Below are 10,482 nucleotides of genomic sequence, written 5' to 3'. Positions count from 1 at the left end.
TTAACACTCAAAACAGATTAAACCAAATACTGTCAGTTATGCCATTAAATGCTGTCTGCTTGCAGACAAAGTCCCACGGCAACAAACAAGGTTAAATTAAAGAAGAGAAAGATCAAAAGGCTCAGTTTCCAGCTAATATGCTTCAAAGAGGAATGACTTGTTGGTTGCACCCGGATACTTCAAAGGCTGGTGGAGGCAAATGCGGGTTTTTCCTTGGATGGAGCCAACGAGCCTGACTGGTCAGCCGATGATCAAGGACAGAAACAACCACACTGGTAAACTGGCTTAAAGATGGAGACAGAAATATCAAAAGGGTAAGGAATATTAAAGGAGCAGATGAGAATGCAGATACTGGAGCATTTCAACAAAAAAAATCAGCCCATACTCATTTTGATCAAATGCTTGATTTTTGTTTAAAAATTCTATCACATGGATGGGTAATTCTGTCGCCATAAGTAAATCTTGTTTTGATTTTTTTTTTTTTTTTAAGCTGAAGTGTCTGTATGACTGGATTTACACTACAACCCAGGTGGCCTATTGCTAAGTCCAGCCCTCGAATGCCACAAGCCGATCATATTTTGCACAGCTACATGATGCACTTGGACATCCTGATCGTAGAAAAGCATCAGAAATTTTGAATTCTCTGCAGTTTTATTGAAATTTATGCAGTTATAACTTGAAAATATGGTCAACTGATGTGCATGGGCTAAATGCGAAACTGATACGAGGGTAGAGAATGGAGTGTATTTTATCCTGTTTTGGATTAAGCTGTGTTGCATGTAAAGAAGACAAACAACGATGTCATTTGTCCTAAGGTAAGACAACAGAGTGTTTGCAAAAGCCCCAAGTATATAACGTCATATATGTTGTTAGCAATATCATGTATGACGTAACTTTGCAGCAAACTTCAAACAAACAAAACAAGCAAAATCCAGCTCTCATTGACATCACCATTGCAAGACAGCAACGCCCGTGTCTTGTATATTTTAACCTCACTTAAGGATAGCGGGGGTAAGTGGGATTGTGTCGCCCATTTTTATATACAGTCTATGTTTACAGCCCTCACGAGATGACTCCTTTCACCATCAGGATTTGATCCAGTCAGTCTGACAACATTTTGAAGGTGTAGCAGCAGCCGCAAAATGAAATCTTTTGATCCCCATTTAAGTTAGCAAAAGGCCCGTGTCACTGCAACATGTAGTTCTTGTAAGGTGCATGTTATAGCAAAGGGTGCGTGTCTATGCTGAGCCTAAGCTGTCGTTATGGTGTCTATTCAATGCAGAAGAATAAATCCTTCTTTTAACTTAACCAGCCAGTAACAGCCACCAACCTCTTTTACATCAGACATTTTGACTTGTCATATAAAAATACAGTACAGAAATTCATAACATTAATGATTGCTCAGTTTTGGTAAGCGTCCGAGTGAGCCAGCATGCACAATACCAGGGCCGTCTCCAGAATGCAGCTATCATTAATGTTAATAAAAACACCTGTGCTTCTCCAACTATGCCATGTCAAAAATGTCTGCTGTGGAGTGATAAAGCCCACTCACAGTCCTCTTCCTGTGGACACCCACCTCCATGTCTCCATGGTGAACGGATCCACACCTGATCTTATTCCTACAAGAATGAAAGCCTGTTACTACCCTATCAGCAATGTGAGGACATGACGCTCATTAGAAAGAGTTTGCAAAAGATTCTGTGTGTGTGTGTGTGTGTGTGTGTGTGTGTGTGTGTGCGCGTGTGCGTTCGTGCACCAAGACAGCCAATTGTTAGACATTCCTGCTGGCAGACATTCAGACTCGTCAAACACAGGTGTAACTAATTATGTCACTAAATTAGGTGTTCAGCTCTGGGAGTCTGGTGTTGCTCATGTTGGCTCATTGGCTGCATGTAATCAGGCATCTCAGGCCATAAAAAAACCCAAAAAGAGGCCCCAATATTCTGTAAGGACCAACAGACCTGCCATATGGTGTTTCCCCTTGTATATACCATAATCTTCATGTACCTTTTTGTACCATTTGCATATATGTGGCCTTGATATATTATTGGTGTATATATGTTTAATACGTAATTTATTTTCTCAACTATTTCACAACTATTTAATAATGACGTTTTACGAGTAGTGTGTTGCATGTCCTTTAGTTAACAAATACCATACAGAAGTGTACCTACATCACGCAGGCTACATCAGTATATCCGCTAACCAGTGTGTCACATTTACATACATGACTGACAGGGTTACGTGATAGCTGTAGTTTAAAAAACATGCCACACGTGGGGTCATCTTGGGGCTCTTGTCACCTGTATACACACACAAACACACACAGAAGGTTAAAGATGTGGAAGTGAAAATACCGTAACGTGTGCCGTAACAAACACACAGAGCTTGAGAATATTTCCTGCTGCTGCTGCTGAGGGACAACAGAGGTCACAACACCATCTGTGACCTTGCACCTACATTGAATTGACAGTAAAACTGTATTCTTAAAACGGTTGTCTTACAGGGGTCAAACAAGTGAAAAATAACTTAACTATTACACAAGATAAATTCATTACAGTAGGACTGAAATCAATTGAGTAAAAAAAGAAATAAAGAATGTGACCTTTTTTTGAGAAATCTTACAACAATGTGGGTTTCTTTCTTATTGTTATTCTTTGGTGTTTTTATTATTCTTTCTTTCTTATTATTTCTTATGCAAACTGTGTGTAATGGAGCAAGCCGGTCAAAGAAGAATTTCTGTCGCCACTTGGGAGAGAGAATAAAATTTATCTATCTATCTATCTATCTATCTATCTATCTATACCATATTGACTAGCAACAACTTTATGCTAAAAGCTTTCCAAAGGTTTCAATTGTTATATGGTATTTTTATTGCATTTGGTTGATTTATACAGTGTTTATACATTTGTCTAAATTCAAATGGCTGCTCTCCTGTAGGTTGCTGCGATCCAAACAGCTAGAAAACACATGTATTTGATCTGACTCACTGCGGAAAAAATTAATTAAAAATATATCTTCTATCATTTGGGGCCTTTTTTTCAGCAAGTGAGCTGGCAGATGACAGGATATTTAGGGGTCAAAAGTTGGAGAAAATTGTCTCTGCAATCTTCTGACAAAACACTGACTTTAAAATAACAGGGTTTTTTTCACAGCAGTCAGAGTAGGAAAAGCACAGGTGTCACTTATAACACTAACGACAGCTCTCAGTTTAAGTGCTTCAGTGAGAGCGACAGTGACAGCATGCATGATACCACAAACCCTCAAAGCAGCTTCATTCAGCCATCATTCATTTGATTACTCACACCTGTGCTGTTCCTACTGGGACAAGTCAGTGTGTCTTCTTGTTGTTGCCATACACTATAGACATTTTGTTACTAGAAAGAAAAGATCCATTGAAACAACCCTGGACCCTAAAAGACTGAAAGAAGGCTCCTTTAAGGCATTTCCATGACCTTGGGCTGCTCACCACAGTGCCCCAAGATGTACAAAAAGAGCAGAGCAAGGTCAAAAATATATCCTAAAAGCAGTGTTTTCAGTCTTCCATGCATTAGGTGCAGATTTCTTAAACAGTTGCACAAAAACCCAACTATCTGAAACCTTACACAACTGCTCATAATTACATTTTAACACTGACCGCAAACACAAACTCTCCCTGTTGTTATCATATTAAACCATTTTCATGCTCATTGTGCCAATTCAAACATGTCAGTTAATATTCTAAAAGAAGATCAGGTATAATATTTTTATTTAGCATTACACTTAATTAAATGCAAGGTGTATTACAGGGGTTACTGTTTGACTTAATAGTTATTTTTTTCCTAGTTTATCTTCCTCTTTTTTCAATAAATAATATTGTAAAATTATAAATATTTGATTCTGGGTATGTGGGTGTATGCATATTAATTAATAAGAGTATAGGTTTGAATTCATAAGTAGGATGTTTCAAGGATTGCTAATTCAAGTATTTATGGAGATGGGGTGGGATTAAATACGTTTTTACTTCTCACTCATTTTTGAATATGTAACCATGTCATCATGGGTTTGACAGTTTATTTTGCTTTACATTTGTCATTGTCTCTAAATATAAGTTTTCTTGTCTGTCCACCTGTTTCTCTCTCTTTCTTCATTGTCCATTAACAGCTTGGTGTTATCGCCACAGAGCCTGAGGTGCCTGTTTGGTTAAGATGATACAGTTTGTAGTTATCCTTTAACAAAGATAAGATTCCCGTTGCCTTTATTCTTATGTTTGGTGAAACATGCCTGAGAACGTGTCACATTTGAGGGTCAGAGGTTATTTCTCAGGTGAAAATCCTTTTTTTTTTTTTTTTGAATAGAAACTACATAAGTGCAACAACATGAGACACAGAGGATCGATACAACAGCTGAATCACCTTCAAAATCACCAAACAAAACAGATAAATCACAGATTACGCTCAGCAAAATTGAATGTATTTCATTTTAATGAAGAATATATATGGTTTGTTTAATGTCAAATGATTGCAGGTGAAATGGAGAATAAAAAAATATCTTGGCCCTCAAACTGAAATATCTCAACATTTATTCAATAATTTTTCCTTACATTTGGTATAATCATTCATGGTTCCCACTGGATGAATCTACCTGAATTTGATGATCTTCATACTTTTTCTCCAGTGCAACCATGAGATGCACATTTATGATTTTAGGAAAACTATCTTCACAACTGTTGGATGGTTTTCCATTGCATTTGTATGTTGCCAACCAGGGCAAACACACTGCAATGGCCCAAAACACTTTCCAGGAGAAAAAAGCTCCACATCACAAATAATGCCAATCTAAAAAAAATTAAAATTAGAATTCCCAATCTATAATATTAAAATCACTAGATAAATAATTCTGCTGCTGTTTTATAATAATATAAGAATATAATAATTGAAAATGATGTTGCATGTATATCATCACTTCATGTTACATTGAACTGAATTGAACTGAACTGAATTGAATTGAATTGAATTGAATTGAATTGAATTGAATTGAACTGAGTTGAATTGAATTGAATTGAATTGAATTGAATTGAATTGAATTGAATTGAATTGAATTGAATTGAATTGAATTGAACTGAACTGAACTGAATTGAATTGAATTGAATTGAATTGAATTGAATTGAATTAAATTGAATTGAACTGAATTGAACTGAACGCTTGTATTGTCACTGCATGTTCACATACAATGACATTTGTTACATATGTGGTTACCATGGTAACAGTATAATAGTTATCCCTCTAACCATACCATGGTAAGTGGTTAGGTATGTTGTTTTTTTCTTATACCAGCTGCTAAAACAGTATGAGAATGAATATGTAGTACATACTGTACGAAACGCGTAGGCCACTATAGCATGGATTTGATACTTATTCTTGTTGTGATACAAGTGAAAGAGCAAGAAACTTGCTGCGTGAATAAAAATAAATATATTAAAAATTCTTTTTAAAAATGCCCACAGTGGGTTTTCATCTTTTTTATCTCTGACAAACTGAAACACTGTTTTTGAATCAAAGGACAAATCTGCCTCTGAATATTTTGGACTGAGCTTTGAAAAACTTTCCCTCTAAGGACATAAACATAATTTCTGTTGTGAAACTGTTGTAGGAAAACAGACTTTAATTATCATGAGACAACAGGGTTTTTTTCCTCTAAAATGTTGCCAGACAAAACATTACAAAACTGAGAATGTAGATAATGCATTGAAAGTAATAACTAACCAATTAAAATTCAACTGAGGCAGTTGTTTATCACAATATACAGCCAGCCTGACCATCTTTTCAATGCCTCTAATGCTCCTTATAATGACATCTAAATGTTAAATGTATTTAATGAGCATTTTGTGTCCTGCAGCTCTTTGTCTGATCTGTTTTCTCCATCTCTGCTGCTGATAAACCACCCCGGACTCCTTCAGCTTCAACCCATTTTCAGTCCAAAGTGGTTTCCAAGGCCCTCGCAGCTCTCTTGTAAAAAGCAGGGCAGGGATTAAAAGTGACTCCAGAGGCGGAGAGAGCTGCTGCGGGAGCATCAAGAAAACCAGATGCACCTGTGCCCAATTAATCTTTCTTTACACCTGTGTGTGCTTTAGTAAACACCAAGAGAACCTGAGGTCTACAAAAGAGGGAAGATGCAGTAAATGTTCACCTAATCAGCACTTATGTTTGGTGATCGAGAGACGGATACTGGAAACAGTGGAGTGTAATTTGTACTTTTTTTTTCATTGCTGTTGTTAATGCAAAACAGGATGTCTTCTTTTAATGACTCTTGTTCTTAGAAAATAGCAGCTAGTGCTGCAGCGGATATTAGAGCTGAGTTGGTGTGGTTTCCAACACGTTCTCAGCCCAAGTTGTCACATGTTGCAGCTTTGCAGTGGACTTTTGTATTTACATATTACACTGTAGGTATCCTTCTGCTCTTTATGTTCTGGGTGCCGCTATTGTGATGTCAGCAAAAGCACATGGTGGGATTACGCTGCACGTGGTTCTGTTTATGCAACAAAAGCACATGGCAACCAACGCCAGGAAGTCAAACACACATGCTGGATGGTTGGGATTAGGGGAAGGAGGCACATGGTATGGTGCCAAAAAAAACCCATCACATGCAGGCACGAAGCAAACACTGAACTCCTGCATGAAAGTCTGGGGTTTGTAAGATCCATCCATCACACCTGACACCATCCAGTAACATATCATACAGCCACAAGAGGTTCCATCCGACTATTTTTTCAAGCACGCTGCCCATCTGTCCATCATGCTGCTGTGGCAAAAGACGTTCAGCCATCTGGCGGCGCAGAGTAACAACGCAAATGGATCTGACCGTCCGCGTTCTCAGCTAATATTGTCCAGCAGCTTGTCATGCAGACGCGAAAAGTGACTTTTGGTGTCGGGATCTTACACCAAAAGCACTGCAAAAGCGGCAGTATTTAACAACTTTGGAACGAAAACAGGCTGTGGTTTTACATGGTCTGCGGGATGTACTGCCAAATTCACGAATTTGACATTGGAAACAGCTTATGGTCGTAAAATGAACATTCAGTCCACACATCACATTAGTGTAAACACTAATGCATCCTGACACATCCCTGACAAGAGCTTCTTCATCATTGCAGGACGCTGTGATTGTTCTGGTGTCTGCGCAATTAATGCTCTTTAAATTTACGTACAGTTGAACAAAGTGTCGCGTGACTATCCCGTGTTTTGCCCTGTGGAAGAAGTTGTGTTGAATTCTGCTGACAGCGATATCTCCAGCTGTACCAACACAACCTATTACATCAGCTGTGTGGTAATGACGCTGTTTAATCAGTATCTTGATGCGCCACACCTGTCAGGTGAATGGATTTTCTTGGAAAAGGAGAAATACTCACTGACACAAATTTTAACAAATTTGTGACCAAAATTTGAGAGAAATATTTTTGTTAAGTCATTAAAAAGTCTAAGATCTTTAACTTAAACATGTGAAAAAAATTGGAGAAAAAACACAGTGCTGCTTTTAAATTTTTGGTTCATTATATAACAAACTCTCTGTAGAAGTGAGGACAAACATAGATCCCAAAATGTCAAATCATTTCTTTAATTAGTGAGATTGATCATGCAACTATCTCTCTTTCACAAACATGAATATGTAGAGTGATGGCATTCATATTATCTCTAGATCACGATTTTGGGGAGAAAAAGTAAAATATTTAAGCAATGAAAATAAGCAGATGCTAATTATAATCTCAAGCAAACCTAAGAAGGGAAATGTGGCCTCTAAAGTCCACAACATGAAAAATGCATTTCTTTAGTTCACAGAGTATCAGCTGCTTTGATTCTGGCTTTCTGTCTACTGGAGCACGCAGATAAAAGATATTTTGGATTTGTGTTTATTATTTATCTTGTTTGTAACTCTCACATTTATCGTGCTGGTTTTTGATCAAAGTTCCTCTTGAAAAAGATGAAAAAGTTTGTCATTGAGATGAATGGACAGAAAATGAGTGAATGGGATCAATGAAAAGGTGTGAGGCCTGTTTGAACAGCATTGTCATTTGAACAGGTGCCAACTCTCCCACTCCACCTCCTCCACCCTTTAACATGTAAACACCAGAGAGGAATGTGATCAATAATGAAGCTTTGGATCTATAAAAGACCCTCAAGGCTGAGCGTCCTGCACACAGGTAGTAACACTGATTACTCACAGGTGCGCACACTGCAGACATGACTCTTCCTCCTCACTTCACTTAAACCCTCAAAGATCAGCTTGTAAAGCTGACTGTTTAAACATTGGTGCTGTGTGTTTTGTTCTCTGCAGGTGGTGGTGAAAAGATGAAGGCCATGCAGGTGATTTCCTTGACTCTGCTGTGTGCTCTCGCAGCCAGCGCTCAGGTGTTGAAGTTCGGTAAATGCCCCACACCTGCTGTTCAGGCCAACTTTGATCCCACCAGGGTGAATAAAAACTTTTTATAATTTCCTTTGCTGCTGATTAATGTTATGCACAGCGTGGGAATCTTGCCTGTTTAGCAACAATGTAAATGTGAGCTCCCGTGTTTCCTCTGCAGTACATTGGTAAGTGGTACGAGATCATGAAGCTGCCGACAGCCTTCCAGAAAGGCGAGTGCGGCACTGCCACCTACAGCCTGAAGGGTCCTGGAGTCCTCGGGGTCTTCAACAGGGAGCTGCTGTAAGTACATGCTGCCTACATTTTAGATTTGATGGTTTTAATATTCTCTTATATTGTTTTTTGGAAATATGATCACTCACTCATCTTTGAAATCATCATTTGACCCTTTGAAATCTGAGGAAATTGGTTTGATGGGGCTCCAAAAACAAACAAGAAAATGAATTTTAAAAAGTGCAAAAAAAAAAAAACACCTCAGAATATATACAATATTTTGCAGCATAGTTTAAATGTAAAATTATCCAAATTCTAAATAGATTTTTCCCCTTTCTTGATTTTGTTTTTCTAATAATCCTCCCCTCTTTTTTAAAAGTATTTTTTAGATAATTGTCTTGTCACCTTTTACTAATTTCTTCCAATTTGTGGGACATTTCTTATCAAGTTGTTTATTGCTTTTTTTAAGTTCCTCATACCACACCATTTCAAAAAATTGAGAATTATCCCTTTAACTTCTAGATTAGTGCGTAATTCCTCAATAAACAGCACTGTGATGGAAGTAAGGCCACATTTCATATTTTATTTATTTTTTCTTTTTTAACTTTAAACATCAGGTGTATTGAATTTCCTTGGCCAAAATTCACACGGGATCACAAACTGATCGTTTTAACTGTTTCAAATGTATGAACAGGAATCACTCAGTGAAAAGGGGAGTATATACGATACATTGGAACTTCCAAAAATGTGTGAAAGTTAAAGGAAATGTATGACTGACTTTATATCTCTATCTTATTTTCTTTCAGTGATAATGGAAGCATTAATTCTATCGTCGGCCAGGCCAAGGTCAAGGACCCCGCTGTGCCCGCCAAACTTGAGGTCTCCTTCTCTGGTAAAGAAGTTCATTACAAATATATCCACATATTTAAATAGTTATTTGTGTATTTAATAGTTCAGCAGCTTTGACTCTTATTCATCTCTCTTGCAGGAACTCCCCCTGGTCCCTACTGGGTGCTGTCCACCGACTACGAGGGCCACTCTCTGGTCTACGGCTGCACCGACTTCGGCCTTTTCCGCATGGAGCTGTCCTGGATCCTGAGCAGAGAGCCCACCCTCTCTGCGGAGACCGTAGAGCAGCTGCATGGCATCCTGACCTCCGTCGGAGTCAACGTGGACAAGATGATCCCCACCAACCACGACGAGGTTTACTGCAGCCCCATGGACGAGTAAACAGAGTCACTCCTGTTTCAGCCTCTGCAGGTCTGAGAGACAGGGGGACATGTCATAGTGGACTGTGGTGTGTGTTATCCTGTCAATGCGTAGTGCAAAGACAGTGCAATAAACCTGTAGAAAGAAATGCATGTTGTGGTGTGTTTTGTTTTTAGAGGACTTACAGGACTTATTCTGAACTACATACAAGTGCTGCAACTCACATTTTTTAAAATTTAATGTCAAGTCAGATATATTTATAGATCTTTAATATTACTCACTCATATTGCTCTGCACACAAAATGTGAATTTCAAAATCAAGCTTTAAAAATATTATTCATTAATGAATTTTTCCACTTTCGTGTTGTTTGTTTAGTTTATTTTTCACTCATTTTCAGGTAATTTTTTTTGTAACTTTTGCTAATTTTTGCGTCAGTTCTTCTTGCTCATTGCCTTTTTCTCATGATTTTAAAAGAAATCAAGTCAATTTGTTAGGTTAATTGAAGTTTTACGGCATAATACATTGTAGTTTATATTTTTCATCTGCAAATAATAAGCTTTGATTTATAATGTGCTGGATGATGCTTACAGTGTCTTTTGTAGTTTTGGGGGGAAAATATGTAAACATCCAAAGTCCCCCCCCTCTCGATTTTCATGAAATGG

General features: G+C 37.9%; 1 protein-coding gene across 2 annotated transcripts; it reads left to right on the top strand.

Moving 5' to 3' along the window:
- The first annotated feature begins 8,088 nt into the window (after positions 1-8,088).
- LOC121951879 (apolipoprotein D-like) lies at positions 8,089-9,958 on the top strand. Of its 2 annotated transcripts, none has more exons than XM_042498365.1 (5): positions 8,089-8,176; positions 8,311-8,444; positions 8,558-8,679; positions 9,417-9,502; positions 9,599-9,958. In XM_042498365.1, exons 1-5 carry the CDS (start codon positions 8,125-8,127, stop codon positions 9,838-9,840), a joined length of 636 nt encoding a protein of 211 aa, XP_042354299.1. In that variant the 5' UTR covers positions 8,089-8,124; the 3' UTR covers positions 9,841-9,958. The 2 variants fall into 2 exon arrangements, with proteins under 2 accessions (XP_042354299.1, XP_042354301.1); XM_042498367.1 differs by having other exon boundaries at positions 8,169-8,199.
- The last annotated feature ends 524 nt before the right edge of the window (positions 9,959-10,482 follow it).

The sequence above is a fragment of the Plectropomus leopardus genome, chromosome 12 (genome assembly GCF_008729295.1).
Source record: "Plectropomus leopardus isolate mb chromosome 12, YSFRI_Pleo_2.0, whole genome shotgun sequence".
In the NCBI taxonomy this organism is placed as follows: domain Eukaryota; kingdom Metazoa; phylum Chordata; class Actinopteri; order Perciformes; family Serranidae; genus Plectropomus; species Plectropomus leopardus.
The sequence above is the reverse complement of the archived record's forward strand: the minus strand, read 5'-3'. Positions and strand labels throughout refer to the sequence as shown.